Here is a 25,192-nt window from a genome sequence, read left to right as displayed (position 1 = left end):
CAAGCTTTTGGTCACCTGCCCTAATTTTTCCTTATGTGGCTTGGGATATTTTATCACGTCAAATGTGTTTGTTATTGATCCTTTTGACCTCTGCCCAGTTTTCAGTCAACCTGTTGTAGAAACATAGAAAATAGAAGCAGGAGCAGGCCCTTTGGACCTGCTCCGCCATTCAAAACGATCATGGCTGAACCTCTAAGTCAACACCATACTCCTGCTCTGTCCCCATACCCCTTGACACTTTTAGAGTTTAGAAATCTATCTATTTCCTTCTTAAGTATATTCAGTAACTTGGCCTCCACAGGTTCACCACCCTTTGAGTGAAGAAGTTTCTCCTCATCTCAGTCCTAAATGGCCTACCCTGTATCCCGAGATTGTGACCCTGTTCTAGACCCCCTCCCCCCCAGCCAGAGGAAACATCATCCCTGCATCCAGTCTGTCCAGCCCTGTCAGAATTTTATACGTTTCAATGAGATTCCCTCACATTCTTCTAGATTCCAGGGAATACAGGCCTAATCAGCCCAATCTTTCCTCATACAATAATCCTGCCGCCCCAGAAATCAGTCTGGTAACCCTTCACTGCACTCCCTCTATGGCAAGTATATTGTTTTATTAGGTAAGGAGACCAAAACTGCACACAATACTGCAGGTGTGGTCTCACCAAGGTCCTAAATAGCTGCAGTAAGACATCCTTGCACCTGTACTCAAGTCCTTTTGCAATGAAGGCCAACGTACCATTTGCCTTCTTAACTGCTTGCTGCAACTGCATGCTTGCTCTCAGTGATTGGTGTACAAGGACACCCAGGTCCCTTTGTACATCAACATTTCCCAATCTATCACCATTTAAATAATACTCTGCCATTCTGTTTTTCCTACCAAAGTGGATAACTTCACACTTATCCACATCATACTGCACCTGCCCTGTAGTTGCCCACTCACTCAATTTGTCTGAATCGCCTCGGAGCCTCTTTACATCCTCCTCACCACTCTCATTCCCGCCTTGTTTTGTATTGTCAGCAAACTTGGTTTACACTTAGGTTCCCCTATCCAAATCATTGATATATATTGTGAATAGCTGTGGCCCAAGCACTGATCCCTGCGGTATCCCAATAGTCACGGCCTGTCATTCTGAAAAAGACCCATTTATTCCTACTCTCTGTTTCTTGTCTGCTAACCAATTCTCAATCCATACCAATATATTACCCCCAATCCCAGGTGCTTTAATTTTGCACACTAATCTCTTATGTGAGACTTTATCAAAAGCTTTCTGAAAACCCAAATACACCATATCCTCTGGTTCTCCCTTTTCTATTCTGCTAATTACATCCTCAAAACACTCCAGTAGGTTTGTCAAACATATTTTCCCTTTCACAAATCCGTGTTAACTTTGTTAATCCCATTTTCTAAGTGCCCTGTTATCACATCCTTTATAATAGACTCCTACCATTTATGTTAGGCTAACAGGTCTGTAATTCCCTGGTTTTTCCATCCCTCCTTTTTTAAATACTGGGGTTAGACTTGCCACCCTCCAATCTGCTGGGAATGTTCCAGAATCTACAGAATTTTGGAAGATGACAACCAATGCATCCACTATTTCCACGGCCACCACCTTTAGTAACCTGAGATGTAGGTTATCGGGCCCTGGTGATATATCGGCTTTCAGTCCCATTAATTTCTCCAGCATTGTATTTTTTTAGTCATACTAACTTCTTTCAATCACTCCTCCTCACTAGATCCTCGATTCCCTAGTATTTCTGGGAAGTTATTTGTGTCTCCTTCCATGAGTTGTTTAATTGCTCAGCCATTTCCTTGTTCTCTATCATAAATTCTCCTGTTTCGGACTGTAAGGGACCAACATTTGTCTTCAACAGTCTTTTTCTTCCTACATACTTTTGGAGCTTTTACAGTCCTCCTTTATGTTCCTTGCAAGTTTACTCTCATACTCTATTTTTCCCCTCTTAATCAATCTATTGGTTCTCCTTTGCTGAATTGTAAACTGCTCCCGATCCTCAGGCTTGCTACTTTTTCTAGCAACTTTATATGACTCCTCTTTGGGTCTGTTATTATCCTTAATTTCTTTTGTTTGCCATAGCTGGGCCACTTTAGCTGTTTTTACGCCAGAAAGGGATATATAACTGATGCAATGAATATATTCGTTCCTTAAACATTAGCCATTGCCTATCCACCATCATGCCTTTTAATGAAGTTCCCCAATCTATCTCCGCCAACTCACGCCTCATAACTTTGTAGTTCCCTTTGTTTAGATTTAGGACCCCAGTTTTGGATTGAACTACTTCATTTTCCAACCGAAGGAAGAATTCTATCTTGTTGTGGTCACTGTTCCCCTAAAGGACCCAGCACAAGATTATTAATTAACCCCTTCTCATTGTATAAAACCAAATCTAGGATAGCCTGTTCTGTTGAAGGGTCATGAGGACTCGAAACGTCAACTCTTTTCTTCTCCGCCGATGCTGCCAGACCTGCTGAGTTTTTCCAGGTAATCCTGTTTTTGTTTTGGATTTCCAGCATCCGCAGTTTTTTGTTTTTATTTTTAGCCTGTTCCCTAGTTGGTTCCTTGACGTAATGGTCTAAAAAACCATCTCTCTCACACTCCAGGAACTCCTCAGCCACAGTATTATTGTGAATTTAGTTTGCCCAACCTATATGTAAATTAAAGTCACCCAAGATTACTGTAGCACCCTTGTTACATGCATCTCTAATTCCCTGTTTAATACCGTTCCCTACCTTACCACTAATGTTTTCCACCCCTTGTTGTTTCTTAGCTCCACCCAGACTGATTCCACGTCTAGATTTTCTAATCCAATATTCTCTCTCACTATTGCACTGATTTCATCCTTAATTAACAATGTCACGCAACCTCCTTTCCTTTTTTGCCTGTCCTTCCTAAATATCGAATATCCTTGGATATTCAGTTCCCAGCCTTGGTCACCCTGCAGCCATGTCTCTGTAATCGCAATCGCATCATACCCATTTACAGCTATTTGCGCTGTTAATTCGTCTGTCTTATTGCGAATGCTCTGTGCATTCAGATACTGTGCCTTTAGACTTTTTACACATCTTTGTTTGTACTATAGCCCTGTTTTCTGCTAGCCCCTGTTTCCTCTGCCTTCTACTTTTGCCTTTTACTTTTCTGTCTTTTCATTCCTATCTTTGTTTCTGTCTCTTGTGCCTCCCCACTCATGTTCCCATCCTTTGCCACTCTAGTCTCCCTTTCCAACTCCCCTGCCGGTCCTTCAGGCTAGATCCATTTTTTTTCTCTCACTGTTGTCCACTCTTTGTTTAGTTGTTTTAAGAGAGCAATTCAAAATTAATCCCATTGCTGTTATCCCACAGCCCCACACTATGCATTTCAGTAACAATAACAACTTATATTTATATAGCACCTTTAACACAATGAAATTTCCCAAGGTGCTTCACAGGAACATTATAAAACCAAATATGACATAAAGCCACATGAGATATAAGGTCAGATGATCAAAAACCTGGCTAAAGAGGTAGGTTTTTAAGAAGTGCCTTATTGTAGGAAAGTGAGTTAGTGAGGCAGAGAGGTGTAGGGAGAGAATTCCAGAGTTTGGGGCCTAGGGCACTGAATGCATGGCTCCCAATAGTGGAGCAGTTATCATTGGGAACGTACAAGAGGCCAGAATTTGAGGAACACAGACATCTCAGAGAGTTGTGAAGTTGGAGGAGATTGCAGACATAGAGGGCAAGGCTATGGAGTAATTTGAATACAAGGATCAGAATTTAAAATCAAGACGTTGCTTGACCAGCAGCAGTGAAGGTTAGGAAGCAGCGGGGTGATAGGGGAATGGGACTTGTGAGTTAAGACACGGGCAGCAGACTTTTGGATGCCGTCAAGTTTACAGAGGATAGAACGTGGGAGACCAGTCAGGTGTGTGTTGGAATAGTCAGGTCGAGAGGTAACAAAGGCATGGATGAGGGTTTCGGCAGCAGATGAGATGGGTGAAGTTCAATGATATTACGGAGGTGGAAAAGGGTTAGAGATATCACGACTATGAAGTCAGAAGCTCATCTCAGGGTCAAATGTGCCATCAAGATTGTGAGTAGACTGGCCTAAGCTCAGTGTTGACAGGAAAATTAATGGAGTCGGTAGGTAGGGAACGAAGTTTGGAGTGGGGACCAAAATAATGGCTTCAGTCTTCCTGATATTTAATTGGTGAAAGCTTTTACTCATCCAGTACTGAATATCAGTTAAACAGTGTGATAATTTAGCAACAGTGGAGGAATCAAGAGGTGGTGAGGTTGACCTGAGTGTCATCAGCATACATGTGAAAACACCTCGTGTCTTTGGATGATGTCACCAAGGGGCAGCATGCTGGCAGGGGGCAGCATGCTGGCAGGGGGCCAAGGATTGATTCTTGAGGGACACCAGAGGTACATGCGCTAGAGCAGGAAGAAAAGCCGTTCAGTGATTCTCTGCCTACGATTTGATAGATAAGAATGGTGAGAGCAACCCCACTCAGCTCTACTACAATGGAGAGGCATTGGAAGAGGAGGAAACTGTGTCAAAGGCTGCAGATAGGACGAGGAGGGAAAGCTTACCTTTGCCACAGCCAAGTAGGATGTAATTTGTGACTTTGGTAAGAGCTGATTTGGTACTGTGGCAGGGGTGCAAACTTGATTGGAGGGATTTAAGCATGGAGTTCTAGGAAAGATGGGAACAGATTTGGGAGGCGGCAACACATTTGAGGACTTTGGAGAAGAAAGGGAGTTTAGAGATGTGGCGGTTGTCTGCAAGGAAGGAGGGGTCAGAGGTTGAGGAGAAGGGTGATGACTGAAGATTTCAAGGAGAGGCGATTTGTTTTATGGTTGAGTTAGCATTGACCAGAACCCCACCTGGACAAGCGATATAAATACTGTGGCTACAAGAGCAGGTCAGAGACTGGGAATTATTTGGTAAGTAATTCACCTATTGAACCCCCAAAGCGTATCCTCATCTACAAAACATTAGAAAGGAGTGTGATGGATCACTCTCCAGCTGCCAAGATGATTGGAGATCCAACAACACCAAAGCTCATCACCAGCCAGGACAAAGCAGCCCTTTTGATCTGCACCCCTATCCACCACCTTAAACATTCACTCCTTCCACCATTGGCTGACAATTGCAGCAGTTTGTGCCATCAACAAGATGGCCAAGGCTCCTTTAACAGTACTTCCCAAACATGCAACCTCTACCACCTAGAAAGTTGAGGTGGACAGCAAACGCATGGGAAAACCAACACCTGGAAGTTCCCCTCCAAGCCAGACACCATCCTGACTTGGAACAATATTGCCATTCACCCTTCACTGTTGCTGGGTCAAAAACATGGGACTCCCTTCCATCACATAGTCTGCAACGATTCAAGAAGTTGGCTCACTATCACTTTCTCAAAGGTGGTTAGGTATGGCAGCAAATGCTGGCCTTGCTGGCGGCGCTCACCCCCATATTTCATCTCCCTGGTTATTGTTTGCGTGCCAGTTGGTTAGTTATTACAGGCATACGCAATCTTGTGGTCACTGATCACAAGATAATTTCTCATTTGGTAGCCCATTTGACCCATCTTGGGTTCATCCATCCAGGAACGCTATAGTATCTTACCTTCACCACCACCACCCCGCCAGATTAGCATAATTGGTTCTTTAAGCCCAGATTTTCGGCTTGACTGGATCCATTCCATTTATTGATCATTCCTTGTGCAAAGAAGAAATTGTTGATAACAGCTCTAAATTTGTATTTTACTAGCATGAACCTGTGTAGCCACTCTTGCAGTTTAGTTCAGTCATTTTTCAGTTTTAACTTTTCCATATTGTTTTCTCCCACACACTTATAATATCGCTTTAGAGGCTCACCTTTCATGGTTGAATTGCCTGAAAATTTTCTCCGGCCTGTCATAACTAAGATCGTTAACATTACAGCAAAAGTCACTGGATAGTAATTGGGAGCATGGGAATGCTGGCTTTTATTTTGCCCTTCCTTTTATAAGTGTCCTGAAACCAGTTATAGTGCTAGTGCAGTGCCTCCATTGCCTCATTGGTTGAGATCAAACCTGTAAAATTCTTGATATATAGCTCAGTTACGCACTGTCTATACTCATGTAATTTTCGCAGAATAAATTGTTTTAACAATTCCATAGCTATTCCTGGAACTAATCTTAAATATCGTTATTCAAAGTGGCTGCAAGGTTACCACATAAAGGAGACTGTGCACCTATGCTTTGGCAGATCCATTGTAATGCAGGTATTCAAAATTGTTAAAATTTTTAAAAAAATCTTCCATTCATTAATATTGATATTTTATATCCAAACACACAAAAGAATTGCCAAAAGCTCTGAACTTTTTAGAATGAAAAAAAATTTGAAAAACCTGTTTGTTCTCCAAAGCTATTTCAGATTTATTTCATCCTGAGATTTTGCAGTGAATCTTATGTTTTTAAAGTGAGAGTATTAGCAACATATTGGAGCTCTATTTCTGCAGTATAGTGATAGCATGAGTGAGTTCTCACAATAAGGTGCTGGAAAACAATTAAGTTGGCATTTGAGTCATGCTGTTTCGGGAGGCATCAAGATCTTTATTCTACATTTTCTGTGATTCTCAAGTATGTAAGAACATAAAAGCCATATTAATAATATTGTATACATACTGCTATGGTGTCAGAATTTGTAATTTCAGTCAAATGTGCCTTGAAAAACATTTACCACCCTTTCATATGTGAATGTTCTTTTAGCCTACTATCCAACCTCCAGAGGATCCAGAGGAAGCAGAGAGGTTGAAGATGTTACAGGCAGCAGCTGCTCAATGGCAGCAACAGCGCATAGAGTACCAGCAGCAGAACATGATGCAACAGCATAATCAACTTCAGCAGCTACTGCAACAGTATCAGCAGTTGATGCAACAAATACAACACATGCAGGTTAGTGCTATCATAGCTATATAGTTGTGTCTGGGAATGTTGGTTTGAAGTTTTCTTTTTCTTGACGTATTTATTGTTCAAGCAAACATTGCAAAGTTTTGGCAACACAACATAACATGAAGGAGATCTGTTGGTTCTGAGACTGTAGGAATATTTTAAACTGGCATAGATAGCACATTTAACTTTACCCATCAGATTCATATTTGTTACTCTAGATTCAAAATGATAGGTACATCATTTTTAATGGAGTATACTCCATGAATAAAGTATCCCAACAGGTATTTTGAGCTCCATAAATATTCAACATTGTGACAATATTGCATCAGAATGTTAGTTTTTTTCTATTTTGTCATTTTCCCCTTCTCACCATTTTTTTTAGCCCCCCGTGCTACACATCTTTTGTTGGCTGCAAGGATCATGTGGAGATCTCCCAAACGATTGCCAGTTAAGCTGTCAGGCAGTCTTGGGGAGAAATGACCTGAGTTGTTTGACCTTCTGATTTTCCCTGATTCTTACAGTAAAGCATTTGCCTAAATGCCTGAGAGCTTAGATGCATTTTCTAAGCACATCTTAAATAAATAAAATAGTGTGTTAAAGATTGTAAACTGAAGGAGGTTGATTTAGACTTAACATGTTTGAGGTGCTGTGTCCCACTGTCAAATATGTGATGTATTTCTAAACAATTCTTCTGAAATTACATTTGAATGATTAATTAGATTAGGCCTTCTGTTCATTGGCAGCAGTGCAGTTACTAAGGGAACATTTGTTTTGAACAGAATTTTTGAGGTATGCTGATTAAAGAGAAACGGCTGAAGTTTGGTCATTCGTTTTGGCAAACTGTGAGGCAACATGGGACTTGAATACAACATTTTACCCATTGCTGGAAACCTAGTGTCAGTCCGCATTGTGAGGTGAAGCATGGGATAGGCTGCCAATATTGGGTCAAGAGGATTCCATGTGTGACTGCACTGGTTTATAATTTTCTCCGGGATCTTTGTAAACTTTGAATTTGGCATTTTAAGATTAGTTCCTGGATATGATTGTAAACATTCTAATTGTCAATAAGACACAATTGCTAATTAAAGCCATCAAAATTGAACTGATTTGTTTTTGTTTAATTTTGAAGAAAGAACTCAATCACAGGTTCATTCTCGCATTATTATTCATCAATACAAGATTTTCTAGGTCATTAAAGTCTAGAAAATAAGCAGGTGATAATACATGGCCAGTGCATTCTTAATTCAGTGAAATATGAAGCAATGTATTTGTAGAAAGAATTATATAAATTAAATGTTACAACTTTAAAGCGGTGCAGGAACAGAGACCTGAAGGTCTAAGATACACAAATCTTTGAAGGTGGTAGGGCTAGTTTGAAGAAATAACATACAGGATCCTTGGCTTCCTAAACACAGACATCGATTGCAAAAGTGAAGAAGTTATGCTAAACCTTTATAAATCACTGGTTAAGCCCCAGCTGGAGTGTTATGTCCAATTCTGGGCAACACACTTTAGGAAGGCCTTAGCAAGAGTGCAGGGTAGAATTTTCTAGAATGGACCCAGGGATGTGAGATTTCAATTGCATGACACAACTAGAGAAAGTGGGCTTGTTTTCCTTAGAGCCCACAAGGCTAAGGAGAGATTTTTTTTAAAAAGCCATGTTCAAAATCATGAAGGGTTCACTGAGTACTGAAGAGGATCAACACTACAACACCGGCATCTACCCGGCAATGTGGAAAATTGCCTAGGTATGTCCTGTGCACAAAAAGCAGGACAAATCCAGCCCAGCCAATTACTGTCCCACCTGTCTGCGCTTGATCTTCAGCAAAGTGTTGGAAGGTATTGCCGACAGTGCTATAAGCAGCACTTATACTCAGCAATAACCTGCTCACTGACACTCAGTTTAGAAACCACCAGGGCCACTCAGCTCCTGACCTCATTACAGCCTTGGTCCAAACATGGACAGAAGAGCTGAGCTCCAGAAATGAGGTGAGAGTGACAGCCTTTGACATCAAGGCAGCATTTGACAGTAATGCACCAACGAGCCTTAGCAAAACTGAGGTCACTGGGAATCGATGGGGGTGAGGTGGGGGAGGCCTCCTCCAGTTGGAACCATACTTAGCACAAAGGAAGATGATTGTGGAGGTCAATTACCTTAGTCCCAGGCTGCAGGAATTTCTTGGTAGTGTCCTCGGCCTAACCATCTTCAGCTGCTTCATCAATGACCTTCCTTCTATCATTAGGCCAGAAGTGGGATGTCCACTGATGATTGCACAATGTTCAGCACCATTCACAATCCCTCAGATACTGAAGCAGTCCATATCCACATGCACGACATCCAGTCTTGGGCTAAGTGGCAAGCCAACATTTGCACCACACAAGTGTAAGATTGTTGGATTCGGGCCCATAGATACCTAAGTAGGCAGTCGATTGGTCATAAGTAATTTTAAGATGATTTATTAAGCAATAATTTAGATGTGATACATTACCTAATTAGACAGGAAAAAAAAGTATACGACCTGTAACAGCTTGTGATAACAGCATTCAGCTCTCTAGTCGAAGTGTTAGGAAACTCTTCCCTCGATTTCTCGATCTTCCTCCTCAGGCCCATCTTCCATCTAAAAAAAGCAGCTGCCCAACGAGCACTGCCACATCAGCAGCACCTCAGCCGCATCGATCCCTCAGCAGGACTTCCCCATATCTACCCTTTTTGGGGACTGCTGATAGCTTACCCAGCGTCAATCATCTATTCAAATTATTCTGACCAATGAACACAGGACAGGTACTCATAACGTCAGAGTGGTTACCACCCCCTTGTGTGTCACCCTGTTTGGGGTCAGCTTTTTAGTTTACACCTTGCGGAGGGTCATATCCTGGTCTTTTCTAAACACTTGAATAGATAAGGGGGTGCACAGGATGCTATTCCATTAGCTTAGGAATGTCAACACGGCAACCTGAACTAAGACTGTTCAGAGGTCCCAGTGTTTAGAAATCCTTTTAACAGAACTAATCACATAACATGCAGTGAATACCCGCTTATTAAAGACCCCAATTGCTTACATGAGTGCCAAGCAATGACTGTCTCCAGCAAGACAGAATCTTAACCATTTCCCCTTGAGGTTCAGTAGCATTACCATCGCTGAATGCCCTACTGTCAACATCAGGCGGTTACCATTGACCAGAAACTGAACTGGACCAGCTATTTAAAAACTGGCTACTAGAGCAGCTCAGAGGCTTGGAATTCTGTGGTGAGTAGCTTAAAGCTTGACTACCACCTACAAGACACAAGCCAGGAGTCACAATCTTGCAAAGTGTCCTGTGATGAGTGCAAGACAGTAGCTTCGACATGTCTCTTTTTTCAGCAATACTCAAGTTCTGAACTACCAAATGACTAAATAAATATTACTGAAACAGCGGCAATAGCAGTTCAACATTCCTGTTTGCAGGACTTTCAGACACTTAATTAAAAAAAGTGTGTTTACAATATTTGTTAGAGAAACAATCCCAGCTGTGAGGAAAGGTGATATGCTGGAAGAATTATCAAATGAGGCCATATGGGTCAAAGTGAAGAACAAAAAAAGGTTTATTCACATTGCTGGTTATATACTAGAGAACCCCAAACAGTCAGAAGGGAGATAAAGGACAAATATGTAGGCAAATTACTGAAGAGTGCAGAAACAGTAGTACAACCACCCTAATACTCACCATTATGTTAAACAGAATAAAACTAAGTACCTGTAGAAAATATTTATGTTCTATAAGCTTCTAATGTGATTAATAAAATCCTAACCTTTTCAGGACAGTTCAGCTTTGCAGATACCTTAGTCAGTGAAGTATTGTTTATGGTAATTAATGTTCAGTATCTAGACTAACTTTCAAATAGCAAAATATGTTTTTAAGTGGAAGAACAAAATCTCAAGAGTTTAACTATGATGCATTTCATTTTCTTTAGTCACTGCCTCTTGATATGCAGCTGAGACACTTAGAGATGCAGCAACAACAGTTTATTCCTCTGTATCAAGAATGGCAGCGACAGTTCCAGATTTGGAAGGCACAGCTCCAAGCCTATCCCAATAAGGATCAGCTCCAACAGTATGAAACTCAGTGGAATCAATGGCAAGAGCAAATGGTATCAACAAATCATCACTTTCAGGAAAGGATGGATGCTCTCAGAAATGTCCAACAGCAGTACATGAACAGTCAATCCCAGAGTTATTTAGGAACTACGTCAAGCGGACTGATGTCTCAAGCTCCGCCGATGCCTCCAGTGCCACCCATGGGATTGCCCCCTACACCACCAATAACTTCTTCTGTATCTTCAACACAAGGAGCAGCAAGCTCACCTGCAGACGCAGCTTCTTCAGAACCGAAAAGTCCACCTGTCTCCCGGGCGCCTGCTCTGGTGTCTCAGGCTCCACCATCATTATCTCAAGCACCTCCACCAGTGACTCCAACACCTCCGCCAATGACAATGATGCCTCTGCCAATAACAGTGCCTCCTCCACCAATGACTCTGCCTCCTCCACTGATGAATGTGCCCCCTCCGCCGTTAACCCTGCCCCCTCCACCGGTCTCGCTGGTCCCTCCGCCGGTCTCGCTGGCCCCTCCTCCAGTCTCTCTGGCCCCGCCTCTGGTCTCTCTGGCCCCTCCGCCAGTCTCTCTGGCCCCTCCGCCAGTCTCTCTGGCCCCTCCGCCGGTCTCTCTGGCCCCTCCGCCAGTCTCTCTGGCCCCTCCGCCGGTGACTCAGGCCCCTCCACCAGTGACTCAGGCCCCTCCGCCGGTGACTCAGGCCCCTCCACCAATCACTCAGGCCCCTCCGCCAGCGACTCAAGCCCCTATGCCTATTTCCCAGGGTCCTCTGTCAGCATACCAGACTGCTATTCCAGTTTCTCGGAACACTTCACTTATCACAGAACAGAAGAAACCCTTGATTCCAGCACCACTTGCTGAAGTAAAGGTGTCTCCTTCAGGTTTAACACCACACAATGATCGATTTGGGATAAAGTCATCTGAACCATCACAAAGTGGACTGCGGTCTGAAGACTTTGGAACTTCAAGGTAATTAAAATTAGTCTATATGTATGCATATAAAAAGGAGCTGGTGGCATTTGTCCAAAAGATCACTTGAAATTTTAAATCAAGTGTGTGGTGTGTGTGTGGTGTCCCTGCTGTAGAGATTAGTGACATGCTGGAGATGTGTGCCAGCACAGGTAGCTACGTTGCTGTGTTCCATTAGGTTTAAGAACTGTGAATACATGGCAGGCCCCACCAGCTCATTACGTTGATGCATTCAGTTTCTAGTATTAATTTTGTTTTAGAATGGGTCAGAATGAAAGATAGACTTCCTGTATAATTGTGACTTTATCTTTCATTGTTCTCTCTTTTTCACATTAAGATTGAGTACTAGGCAAAGATATACATTTAGGCCCCAGAGTAGGCAAATGTAGTTTTGGGAGAGGCTGATTGGCTATCCCAAGCTAAGCTTAAGAAGAACTAATTTGTATTCCATTTGTGATAAATTGCCTGCACTACCATTAAATGGTAAAGTTGCAGTTTATTTTCCTTTGATAGCTTTTAATTATGCACACATGTTCTTTTAGTTCAGTAAATTGCCGCATCAAAGTGATTATTTTGGAAATACAGCTTTATATTTTGCATTTTGTTTTAGGGAAGATAAGACATCAATGATCCTTTGTAAAAAGAAAACGTTCTTAGGTTGCCATGTTTGGAATTGTGTTGTGCATGCTAATGTATAGCGTGTGTTTCAAACAATGCAGTAAGATTTCTATACTGAATCAATGAATGTGAAACAAAATTAAGCTAATTGTTCCTCAAAAGAATCAACTGAAAGATATGCCATAAACTGATTAGCAAGCTGACTGCCATGTTGCAAAAATATCAAAATTTAAGCAAGTTTTTTGATGACCTAGTATTAATTCAGTGTGTAATCTTTTAGGAGAGAAATTTGTGCACTTATTCACCAAAAGCGAAACAGGTTTCATTTGAATTTTTCAGGAGATTATTAAAAGCAAAAGTGAGTTTTAGTGACAAAGTATTTTTTCTTTTTCTCCAAAGGTTTGGTGGAACACATGGGAGAGGAATGCAAAGATTTGATGGACCAGGAGCAAGGGAAGGTTCTCGTTCACGTTTTGATTTAAGGGGCCCTAGACTTCAAAGCCACCGATTTGAAGGACCCCAAATGAGATTTGAAGGACAGGCTTCGGGCCAGCGTGATGAGGGTGAGGCTGCAAGCCAGCATGCTGAGAATGAGGCTGCAGTTCAGAGTAGTGGAGGTGAAGTTGTAGGTCAACGTGTTGAGGATTCAGCTATGGGTCAGCAATTTGAGGGTAAAGTCCCTGGTCATCACCATGAGGCTGAGGCTTTGAGTCAGGCCCACGGTAATCGCTTTGAGAAACAGGGTCCCAGTGAACGCTTTGAAAAGCAGGGTCCCAGTGAACGCTTTGAAAAGCAGGGTCCCAGTGAACGCTTTGAAAAGCAGGGCCCCAGTGAACGCTTTGAAAAGCAGGCTCCTGGTAATCGCTTTGAAAAGCAGGCTCCCGGTAATCGCTTTGAAAAGCAGGCTCCCGGTAATCGCTTCGAAAAGCAGGCTCCCGGTAATCGCTTCGAAAAGCAGGCTCCCGGTAATCGCTTCGAAAAGCAGGCTCCCGGTAATCGCTTTGAAAAGCAAGCTCCCAGTAATCGCTTTGAAAAGCAGGCTCCTGGTAATCTTGCTGAGAAACAGGGTCCCGGTAATCTTGCTGAGAAACAGGGTCCCAGTAACCTCGCTGAGAAGCAGGGCCCAGGTAATCTCGTTGAGAAGCAGGGCCCCGGTAATCTCGTTGAGAAGCAGGGTCCCGGTAATCTTGTTGAGAAGCAGGGTCTTGGTAATCGTGTTGAGAAACAGGGGCTTGTTAATCGGATTGAGATGCAGGCCCCCAGTAATCGCCCTGAGAAGGAGAGTCCGAGCAATCGAGTTGAGGAGACGGTTCCCAGCAGTCACCTTGGGAAGGAGGGTCCCGGCAGTCACCTTGGGAAGGAGGGTCCCGGCAGTCACCTTGGGAAGGAGGGTCCCGGCAGTCACCTTGGGAAGGAGGGTCCCGGCAGTCACCTTGGGAAGGAAGTTCCCGGCAGCCGCCTTGGGAAGGAGGGACCCGGCAGCGGCCTTGAGAAGGAGGGTCCCGGCAGCAGCCTTGGGAAGGAGAGCCCTGGCAATCACCTTGAGAAAGAGGGCCCGGGTAATCGCGTTGAGACACAAGGTCCAGGTAATCGTGTTGAAATGCAGGGTCCGGGTAATCGTGTTGAGAAGCAGAATCTGGGTAATCGCATTGAGAAGCAGGGTCCCAGCAATCACCTTGGGGAGCAGGGTCTCAGTAATCGCCTTGATAAACAGGGTTCAGGCAATCTCCTTAAAAACCAGGGTCACACTAGTTGCTTTGAGATGCAGGGTCCGGGCAACAATATTAAGGGCCAGGGCCCCAGTAATGCCGTTGAAGGGCAGGGTCCAGGCACTCGCTTCGAGAAGCAGGGCCCCAGTAATCGTGTTGAAGCTCAGGGTCCAGCTAATCGCATTGAAGGCCAGCGTCCAGGCACTCGCTTTGAGAAGCAGGGTACAGGTAATTGCATTGAGGGCCAGAGCCCAGTCATTCAATTCGAGAAGCAGGGTACCGGTAATCGTATTGGGCCACAGGGTTCAGTTAATCACTTTGAGAAGCAGGGTCCGAGTAATCGTGTTGAGGCCCAGGGTGATCTCATTGAACTGCAGGGTACAGGCAATCACATTGTATTACAAAGTCCGGGCAATCGCTTTGCGAGTCAGGGTCCTGGTAGTTGCTTTGAAACTCGAGGTCCAGGGAGTCGCAATGAGGACCAGATTCCTGGCAATCGGTCTGAGCAGCAGGGTCCCAGTAATCACTTTGAGAAAAAGGGTCCTGAAAATCGATTTGAGAAGCAGGATCCAGGGGTCAACTACTTTGAAGGCCAGGGACTTGGGGATAATCGCTTTGAGGGCCCAGGAGGCAATCGCATTGAGGGCCCAGGAGGCAATCGCTTTGAAGGCCCGGGGGGCAATCGCTTTGAGGGCCCGGGGGGCAATCGCTTTGAGGGCCCGGGGGGCGGTCGCTTTGAGGGCCCGGGGGGCAGTCGCTTTGAGGGCCCGGGGGGCAGTCGCTTTGAGGGCCCGGGGGGCAATCGCTTTGAGGGCCCTGGGGGCAATCGCTTTGAGGGCCCGGGGGGCAATCGCTTTGAGGGCCCTGGGGACGGTCGCTTTGAGGGCCCCGGGGGCGGTCGCTTTGAGGGCCCGGGGGGCAGTCGCTTTGAGGGCCCGGGAGGCAGTCGCTTTGAGGGCCCAGGGGGCGGTCGCTTTGAGGGCCCCGGGGGCGGTCGCTTTGAGGGCCCCGGGGGCGGTCGCTTTGAGGGCCCCGGGGGCGGTCGCTTTGAGGGCCCCGGGGGCAGTCGCTTTGAGGGCCCGGGGGGCAATCGCTTTGAGGGCCCCGGGGGCACTCGGGAGGGCCAGGCAGGTAACCGCTTCGAGGGCCAGGCAGGTAACCGCTTCGAGGGCCCAGGGGGTAACCGCTTCGAGGGCCCAGGGGGTAACCGCTTCGAGGGCCCAGGGGGTAACCGCTTCGAGGGCCCAGGGGGTAACCGCTTCGAGGGCCCAGGGGGTAACCGCTTCGAGGGCCCAGGGGGTAACCGCTTCGAGGGCCCAGGGGGTAACCGCTTCGAGGGCCCAGGGGGTAACCGCTTCGAGGGCCCAGGGGGTAACCGCTTCGAGGGCCCAGGGGGTAACCGCTTCGAGGGCCCAGGGGGTAACCGCTTCGAGGGCCCAGGGGGTAACCGCTTCGAGGGCCCCGGAGGTAACCGCTTCGAGGGCCCAGGGGGTAACCGCTTCGAGGGCCCAGGGGGTAACCGCTTCGAGGGCCCAGGGGGTAACCGCTTCGAGGGCCCAGGGGGTAACCGCTTCGAGGGCCCAGGGGGTAACCGCTTCGAGGGCCCAGGGGGTAACCGCTTCGAGGGCCCAGGGGGTAGCCACTTCGAGGGCCCAGGAGGTAGCCGCTTCGAGGCCCAGGGCCCAGGCAGTCGCTTCGAGGACCAGGGCCGGGGGGCTCGCTTCGAAGGCCAGGGTCGGGGTGGTCGCTTCGAAGGCCAGGGTCGGGGTGGTCGCTTCGAAGGCCAGGGTCCGGGTAGTCGCTTCGACGGCCGGGGTCCAGGGAATCGCTTTGAGGGCCGGGGTCCAGGGGCTCGCTTTGAGGGCCAAGGTCGGGGAGGACGCTTTGAGGGCCAGGGTCCAGCCCAGCATGCTGCTGGTCCTGGGCAACGCTTTGATGGTTGTGGTCCAGGGTATCGTTTTGAGGGCCAGGGTTCAGGCCAGTCCTTTGACGATCCTGGTGCATGTCAGTGGTTTGAGCACCCGGGTCAGGGGCAGCATTTTGATGGGCAATCTTATGGTCAGCGCTTTGAAGGCCAGGGACTGAGGCAGCGCTTTGAAGGCCATGGTCCTGGGCAGCGCCTTGAAGGCCATGGTCCTGGGCAGCGCCTTGAAGGCCATGGTCCTGGGCAGCGCCTTGAAGGCCATGGACAGGGGCAGCGCCTTGAAGGCCAGGGACCGGGGCAGCACCTTGAAGGCCAGGGACCGGGGCAGCGCCTTGAAGGCCAGGGACCGGGGCAGCGCCTTGAAGGCCAGGGTCCCAGGCAGCGCCTTGAAGGCCAGGGTCCCGGGCAGCGCCTTGAAGGCCAGGGTCCCGGGCAGCGCTTTGAAGGTGGAAGATTTCAAGGTTCAAGGTTTGATGGCCCAAAGGGACCAAGGTTAACTGGGCCACGTGGGCTTTGCCCCACTGGACCTTCTGTACCCAGTCCAAGACCCAAAGGCCTTCAAGTTACAGCTGGACAATCTGGGCAAGGTTTGAAAGGACCCCAGTCTTCTCACCCACCTTTGGAACAAGTTGAGGCGCAGATAAAACTAGTTGGAGACAAGAAAGCTGAGATGACAGCTGTAGGCAAAGATGTAAAACAAAACACAGATCTGGTATCACTGGCTTCAGTGGAACAAATAAATGAAAAAAACCCAGCCAATGCAGCCTTGGCTGCTGCAGGTTATAAAAGTTCAGATTCAACTGCAAATAAAGATTTATTGAAAAAAAATGTTGATTTATCTAAATCACATGAAATTCAGAAGAAAATGGACAGTTCTGAGGCAACAATTCCTTTGGTAACAGTTGCTCAGGATCAAAAAGATCCAGTTGTGCAAAGTCTATCCAATTCATCAGCTACCACAAAGGCTATATCTGAGAAATCTGAGCTAAAAACTGCTGAAGCAGACAAAAGGTTTGCATCTACACCATTGCATCCAAACAATGACCAAGGGAAGGGACCAGAGCCTAGGCCACACATTGGCAAAGACTACCCCTCTATGCGCAAGAATGATATTGACAGTAATAGAGATGGCCCAGAGATAAGACCACTGCTACATCACAGGATGGAAATGCAGGGACATTGGCATCAGGAGGAAGAAAGACCTTTGGATCATTTCTCTGGACCAAGAGGAGGTCCAGCTTATGAAAGAGAGAGAGCTATGTCTTGGGAAAGGGGAAATTGGACGGGCAATAGCCCAGACTTTTGGGATGAAAGAGATCAATTTAGAAGAGAGGAACGCTCACTTCTTCGGCGACCACCTCTGCCTCATGAAATTTTAGACAGAAGGGAGATCCGAGCTCCACCTCAAATTGAAGTTTTTGACCGAGGCTTTGACAGAGAATTTGACAGGAGTGGAAGGTCTCGTGAACATGGATTTAACAGAGACAATGAACATGATAGAGAATACTTCCACAGACAACGAGAAGAATGGGACCTACATGGTTGTGGAAGGGACTTTTCTCCTTTACGTCCACGACCTGATAGATGGAGAGAAGAGCCATGGAGGGATGAACCGGAACGGGGTTACCATCATGAGCAAGAACGGGAGTTGTGGAGTCAGGACTATCCAGAAAGGCCAGACTGGAAGAGAGATGAACGTGATTATCCTCCAGAAAGGCTTGGATGGCAGAGAGAACAGATAGATGAAAGAAGATATCCAGATACAGACAACAGACGGTTACCCTTTGACAGTTTGCGTGAGATGCCACCACAGACAGGTCCTGTTCGAGCGCCTGTCCTAGCTGAAGAGCCACCAGTGCCTTTCTCTGAAAAACCTCTGGCAGACCAACCACCTGGTGGACAAAATATAGTCGCATTGTCTGAACGAGAACATGAAATCATCTTGAAGGCAGCGCAGGAACTGAAATTATTACGGTAAGTGGCTCTTTTTTGTATATTGGATATATTTTGAGAGAATGGTTATGCAATGTGGGAAAACATGGCCAGATAATAAAAACCATTGAGAAAAGATGATTCAACTTCTTCAGCTTGCTTCCCATCACAAACAATTTCCAATCTATTAAAGCATGGTTCTGCTCCATATCCTGGAGTAAAGTTTAATGTAACATTACCAAAAGTTAAAAATGTTTTGATTTCCAATTGTCCTCATCACTACCAAATTTCTCCCAATCCTTTAACCACTAATAATCTGTACAAGATTAGAATAACATTTTGGCGTGCAATGCCAAGTGATACAAATGAGTGCTCCAGGTTTAATCCCCATTCTGTTCATTCTAATCCACCTTAGTGCTCCTTAGTTAGAGGGGGAAGGATCTGCCAATAATCCTCCTACTGATTGGTGTCTGGTGGCTCCTGTTAGCAAATGTGCCAATATGAAGATCTCTTGAGGATAGAATTCATGTTGGCTGTGATGGCTATTGTAATTATTTAACCTGCTGACATTTTCTTTCTAGACTTAGACACCAAGAGAGTACTTGATCAAGCTGTCAGAGCTGGAGCCTATGCTGCCACATTCCAGCAAAAATTAGCACCTTCAGGAGAGGACAGAAAATTATGGGTGTGAGGGGAAGTTGGAGGAGAGATTTCAGAAGAACTCGGGAAACATTTTAGTATTTGCTTTTTTCTTGCTCATAAGAACTTCACGATGGCTTGACACATATTGATCAGTCTGACCATCTTGTGACAATCCAATTTTGAGCTGTCATTCCATTATTTTATGAAACTCCCTAAGCCTTACATTTGGAACCATATCAAATGATGTTTGGAAGTTGACAATTATTCAGTTGTATATCTCATCTATTAATTTTTTAGTTTTTCCCCCCAAATAATTTGTCTTTGAAGGTTTGGATTGGTTCCCACACCAGTTTGTGCAAGGAAAATCATCAATACTTTCATCAACCTTGATGCTCAAAGTTGTCCCCTGTGTCGTGGTTGTGTTCTGCTTATTTGCTGGTGGACATAGTTTACATGTGGTATTCTAACTTGTATTTACCCAGAGCTTTTTATATATGGCAGCTGTAGCATAGTGTTTGTGTTACTGGACAAGTAATCCAGAAGCCTGGGGTAAAGGTTCAGTGATATTAGAGGGAGATGGCAGGTGGTGCAATTTAAACTTAATTAATAAATCTGGATTATAAAGCTAGCCTCAGTAATGGTGACCATGAAACTGTCATTGATTGTGGTTAAAAACCCATCTGGTTCTTTAATGAGCTCTCCTAGCCTAGATTTGACTGGACACTCAGCAATTGGACTGACTCGTAACAGCTCTCAGGTCAGGGATGGGCAACAAATGCTGGCATCGTCAGCAATGTCCAGATCCTATGGCCCTCATTGCAAGAGGATTCAAGTGCCAGAATAAGGATGTCTTGCTGCAATTGTAAAGTGGCTTGATAAGATTGCATCTGGAGTATTATGTATAGTTTTGGTCCCCTTATCTAAGGAGGAATGTACTTCCCATTGGTGAATCTCTCGTGCACTTCTCCTAACTAATCCCTGGGATGGCAGGATTGTCTTACAAAGAGAGATTGAGGAAACTGGATCTGTATTCTCTTTCAAAGAACTTCAAAGAATTAGAGGTGACCTCGTTGAAACTTATAAAATTCTTACAAAGCGTGAGAGGGTTGATGTGGATAGGATGTTTTCTCTGGCTGGTGAGCTTGGAACCGGGCACACAGTCTCAGAATAAGGGGCAGGCCATGGAAGACCAAGATGAGGAAGAATTTCTTCCCTCACAACGTGGTGAATATATGGAGATAGTGGGGGAAAATGGTCTAAGAGGTAGATGATCAGCCATGAGTTGTTTGAATGGCGGAGCATGTTTGGTTGACTTTTACCTACCCTCCGAAATAATCTAGCAAACCACTCAGCTATATTGAACCACTGCAAAAAAAACTTTCAAGAAGAATAAAACTGGACCCACCACCTGGCATTGACCTAAACATCAAAGGTAAACCCAGTCCAATTGATCTCCTCACTAACATATGAGCATTAGTGTCAGTGCTAGGAGATGAGTCCATCAGCAACCTGACAAAGGGATAATTCTGAGGGTTTGGCTTTCACCATCACCTCTGGATATGTCTTATCCACCATAAGGTGGCTGCACAGTGGTATACCCTTGGGAAGGAGTGATGTTGGGAGTCCTCAACATGGACTCTGTACTGCATGTAGTCTTATGGCATCTGATTAAATATGGGCAAGGAAACTTCCTGCTGATTGCCTAATGGGGAGAGCAGAAGGTGGTAATTAACCAGTACAGCTTCATCCTGATCAGCATTTGGAAGAACCACTGAGGGTAACAAGGGCACAGAATGCACTCTGGATGGGGACTTCAACATCCAGCCCCAAGAGTGGTTCAGTAGTACCGCTGCTGGCCAAGCTGGTCCAATTCTGAAAGGCATATCTGCCAGACTGGACTAGCAGCAGGGGTTAATGGAATGATTGTGAGGGGAAAAAGCTACTTGACCTCAACCTCACTGAGCTACCTGTGACAGATCCATTTATCCATGAGAATATTAGCAGGAGTGACCACCTCACAGTTCTTGTGGATTTAAAGTACCATCTTCACACTGAGGTTGCCCTCCACCATGTTGTGTGGCACTACCGCTGTGCTAAATCACAGAATCACACAGTGCAGAAGAGGCCCTTCAGCCCATCGAGTCTGCACCGACACGTGAGAAACATCTGGCCTACCTACTTAATCCCATTTACCAGCACTTGGCCATAGCCTTGAATGTTATGACTTGCCAAGTGCTCATCCAGATACTTTTTAAAGGATGTGAGGCAACCCGCCTCCACCACCCTCCTAGGCAGCGCATTCCAGACTGTCACCCACCCTCTGGGTAAAAAAGTTTTCCCTCACATCCCCCCTAAACCTCCTGCCCCTCACCTTGAACTAATGTCCCCTCATGACTGGCCTTTCAACTAAGGGGAACAGCTGCTCCCTATCCACCCTGTCCCTGCCCCTCATAATCTTGTACACCTCGATCAGGTTGCCCTTCAGTCTTCTCTGCTCCAATGAAAACAAGTCAAGTCTCTCTGACCTCTCTTCATAACTTAAATGTTTCATCCCAGGCAACATCCTGGCGAATCTCCTCTGCACCCCCTCCAGTGCAGTCACATCCTTCCTTATAATGTGGCGACCAGAATTGCACGCGGTAAATGAGGTACATTCAGAATAGATCTAGCAGCTCAAAACTGGGCATCCATGAGATGCTGTGGCCATCAGCAACAACAGAATTGCATTCCATTGCAATCTGTAACTTCATGCTCTGACATATCCCTCACTGTCACAGAATCACAGTGCAGAAGAGGTCCTTCGGGCCATCGAGTCTACACCGACACGTGAGAAACACCTTAGTCAAAGCCATCGATCCGGAGGATCGTTCCTGGCTCAATGAGGAGTTTTGGCAAGTGTGCCAGAAACAGCAACATGCTTCCTAAAAATGAGATGCCAAGCTGCATCACAGAACTACTTGCATACAAAAAAGTGGAAGCTAAGCAATTCCAATAACAGATCAAAGCTCTGTATCCATGTTACATCCATAATGAATGGTGGTGGACAATTAAATAATTAGTGGGAGGAGAAGGCACCACAAACATCCCCATCCTTAATGCTGGCTGAGCCCAGTACATGAGCTTGAAAGACTAGGCTGAATGTTATACGTATCCATCTTCAACCAGAAATGCTGAGTGGATGATCTGGCTCTGCTGCCTTCAACAGTCACCAGCATTACAGATGCCAGTCAACCAATTCAGTTCACTCGATAGGATACCGAGAAACAGTTGAGCGCATTGAGTACAACAAAGAATTGTGCCAGGACTAGTGTGCCCCCCCCCCCCCCCCCCCGTGTACACACAGTCGAGCTGTTCCAGTACAGTTACAACATAGACATCTATCTGACAAAGTGAAAAGTTGTCTCCATATGCCTTTGTCCACAAAAAATGGGACAAATTCAATATCCCAAACATCAGCAAAATTATGGATGGTGTCATTGAAAGTGCTGTCAAGTGACATGACTCACCAATAGCTTGCTCACCGATGCTCAGTTTAGATTCTGCCAGGACTACTCAGCTCCAGACCCAAGGTTCAAACATGGACAAAATCACTGAATTTTAAGAGATGACATTAAGGTAGCATTTGACTGAGTGCGGCATTAAGGAGCCCTAGCAAAATTGAAATCAGTGGGAATCGGAGGGGAGGATTATCCACTGGTTGGAGTTATATCTAGCACAATGGAAGATGTTTGTGGTTATTGGAGACCAATCACTTCAGTTGCAGGAATTCCTCGGGTAGTATCATAGGCCCAACCATCTTCAGCTGCTTCATCAATGACCTTCCCATCCATCATAAGGTATAACTTGAGGATGTTTACTGATGGTTGCACAGTATTCAGTTCCATTCACAACTCCTTAGATAATGAGGCAGTCTGTGTCCAAATGCAGCAAGACCTGGATGACATTTAGGGCTGTCAAATGGCAAATAACATGTATCAGACAATGACTCTCTCCCACAAGAGAATATTTAACTATATCCCGATGACATTCAATAGCATTACTGTTTTTGAGTTCCCCAACATCAAACCCTGGAGATCCACCATTGATCAGAAAGTTAACAGGACTGGCCACACGCGCACATGGCTCTTGAGTGGGTCAGGAGTATTTTGAGGCAAGTAACTTGCCTCCTGTTTTCCTAAAGCCTGTTTGCCATCTACAGGCATGATAAGAGTCTGATGCAATGCTCTGCATTTTCCTGGTTCAGTTCAGCTTCAGCAACACACTCTAGAAACTTGACACCATCCAGGACAAGGCAGCTTGATTGGTTCCCCGTCCACCATCTTAAATATTCGATTCCCACCACTGCCAATTCATGGTGCACTATCTACAAGATGCAGTGTAGCTACTCATTGAGGCTTCTCTGATAGTATCTCGCAAACTTATGCCCTCTATTGCCTAGAAGGGCAAGATGGGCATGGGTATATTACCCTCCAATTGCACACAACCTGACTTGAAAATATATTGCCATTCCTTCACTGTCACTGAATCAAAATCCTGGAACTCCCTACCAACAGCACCATGGATGTGCCTACATCATAGGATTGCATTGGTTCAAGAAGGTGTCTTGTAACCATCTTTCAAGGTAGTTAGCTAATAACTGCTGGCCTTGCCAGCGACACACATCCCAGGAACAAATTTTAAAAAACACATCAGGTTTCTAGGAACTTCACAGTGAAATAGTAAAAGAAACAGAATGCTTAGAATTTAGGAAAGGTGGAGAGAAGGTTTAATTGAATAGGTGATTGAGATGGTTTTTAAAGTGAGAGAGAGATTTGGATGCACGTTAAGAAAGGGAGAGGAAATGAGTGGTGCCTGACTGAAGGCTCTGCCTATTCCTACATTGTCACCATTTAGCATTGCTGAGATAGCCAATGCAAAGAAAGCCAGAGTCCAAATGCTAAAGTCTGGAGGAGACTGCAGTGTAGAACAAGAGACCGTAGAGAGATTTGAAAACTGGGATGGAGACTTTGGATTTAATATGTTGGGGAACAGCTAGCCAGTGTAGTGTGAAGGGTAGGTAGGGACTTGATGTCTCAGGCACATTACAAACATCTATGTTTTTGGGCATTTTGGAGTGTCATCATAAGCTACGTGGCAATAATTGGGTACATTAAGGGAGGGCATGCTAAAGTTAACCTTTTTTCTTGAATCCATGGCATAGTGGACTGGTATGTTTGTGATTTTTTAAATAATTCATTCATGGGATGTGGGCATTGCTGGTTAGGCTAGCATTTATTACCCACCCCTAATTGCCCTTGAGAAGGTGGTGGTGAGTTGCCTTGTTGAACTGCTGCAGCCCATGTGGTGTAAGTACACCTACAGTGCTGTTAGGTAGGGAGTTCCAGGATTTTGAACCAGTGACAGTGAAGGAACAGCGCAGGATTTTGAGTGGCTTGGAGGGCAACTTCCAGGTTGTGGTGTTCCCATGTGTCTGCTGCCGATGTCCTTCTAGATGGTGGTGGTTGTGGGTTTGGAATTTGCTGCCTAAGGATTCTTGGTGAATTCCTGCAGTGCATCTTGTACATATGGTACTCACTGCTGCCACTGTGCATTGGTGGTGGAGGAGGTGAACATTTGTTGATGGGGTACCAATCAAGCGGGCTGTTTTGTTCTGGATGGTGTCAAGCTTCTTGAGCAGTGTTGGAGATGCACTCATCCAGACAAGTGGAGAAAATTCCATCACATTCCTGACTTGTGCCTTGTGGATGGTGGACAGGCTTTGGGGAGTCAGGAGGTGAGTTACTCACTGAAGAATACCGAGCATTTGACCTGCTCTTGTAGCCATAGTATTTATATGACTAGTCCAGGTCAGTTTCTGGTCAGTGGTAAACCCCCAGGATGTTGATAGTGGGGGAAATCAGCGATGGTAATGCCATTGAATGTCATGAGACGGTGGATAGATTCTCCCTTGTTAGAGATGGTCATTGCCTGGCACTTGTGTGGCACGAAAGTTACTTGTCACTTTGTCAGCCCAAGCCTGGATTTCGTCCAGCCCATGCTGCTTTTGCACATGGACTGCTTCTATACCTGAGGAGTCGTTAATGGTGCTGAACATTGTGCAATCATCAGCAGACATCTCCACTTCTGACCTAATGATGGAAGGAAGGTCATTGATGAAGCAGCTGAAGATGGTTGGGCTGAGGAAACTACCCTGAGGAACTCCTGCCATGATGTCCTGGCACGGAGGTGATTGACCTCCAGCAACCACAACCATGTTCCTTTGCGCTAGGTATGATTCCAACCAGCGGAGCATTTTCCCCTGATTCCCATTGACTCCAGTTTTTCTAGGGCTCCTTGACGTCACACTTGGTCAAATGCTGCCTTGATGTCAAGAACAGTCACTC

General features: G+C 45.6%; 1 protein-coding gene across 5 annotated transcripts in view; it reads left to right on the top strand.

Annotated features, from left to right (window-relative positions):
- The window catches only part of LOC121292833 (YLP motif-containing protein 1-like), a 159,194-nt gene that overhangs the window by 31,516 nt on the left and 102,486 nt on the right, over positions 1 to 25,192 (top strand). For all 5 annotated transcript variants that reach the window (XR_005946342.1, XM_041215293.1, XM_041215292.1 and 2 more), the window contains 3 exons: positions 6,744 to 6,929; positions 10,879 to 11,984; positions 13,002 to 18,209. Coding sequence is in view for 4 of the 5 variants with exons in the window: in XM_041215293.1 (XP_041071227.1) it covers positions 6,744 to 6,929; positions 10,879 to 11,984; positions 13,002 to 18,209 (6,500 nt within the window). In the remaining variant the exon portion in view is untranslated. The remainder of the gene's footprint in view (positions 1 to 6,743; positions 6,930 to 10,878; positions 11,985 to 13,001; positions 18,210 to 25,192) is intronic.

This window comes from Carcharodon carcharias, chromosome 20, assembly GCF_017639515.1.
Source record: "Carcharodon carcharias isolate sCarCar2 chromosome 20, sCarCar2.pri, whole genome shotgun sequence".
NCBI lineage: Eukaryota > Metazoa > Chordata > Chondrichthyes > Lamniformes > Lamnidae > Carcharodon > Carcharodon carcharias.
The sequence above is the reverse complement of the archived record's forward strand: the minus strand, read 5'-3'. Positions and strand labels throughout refer to the sequence as shown.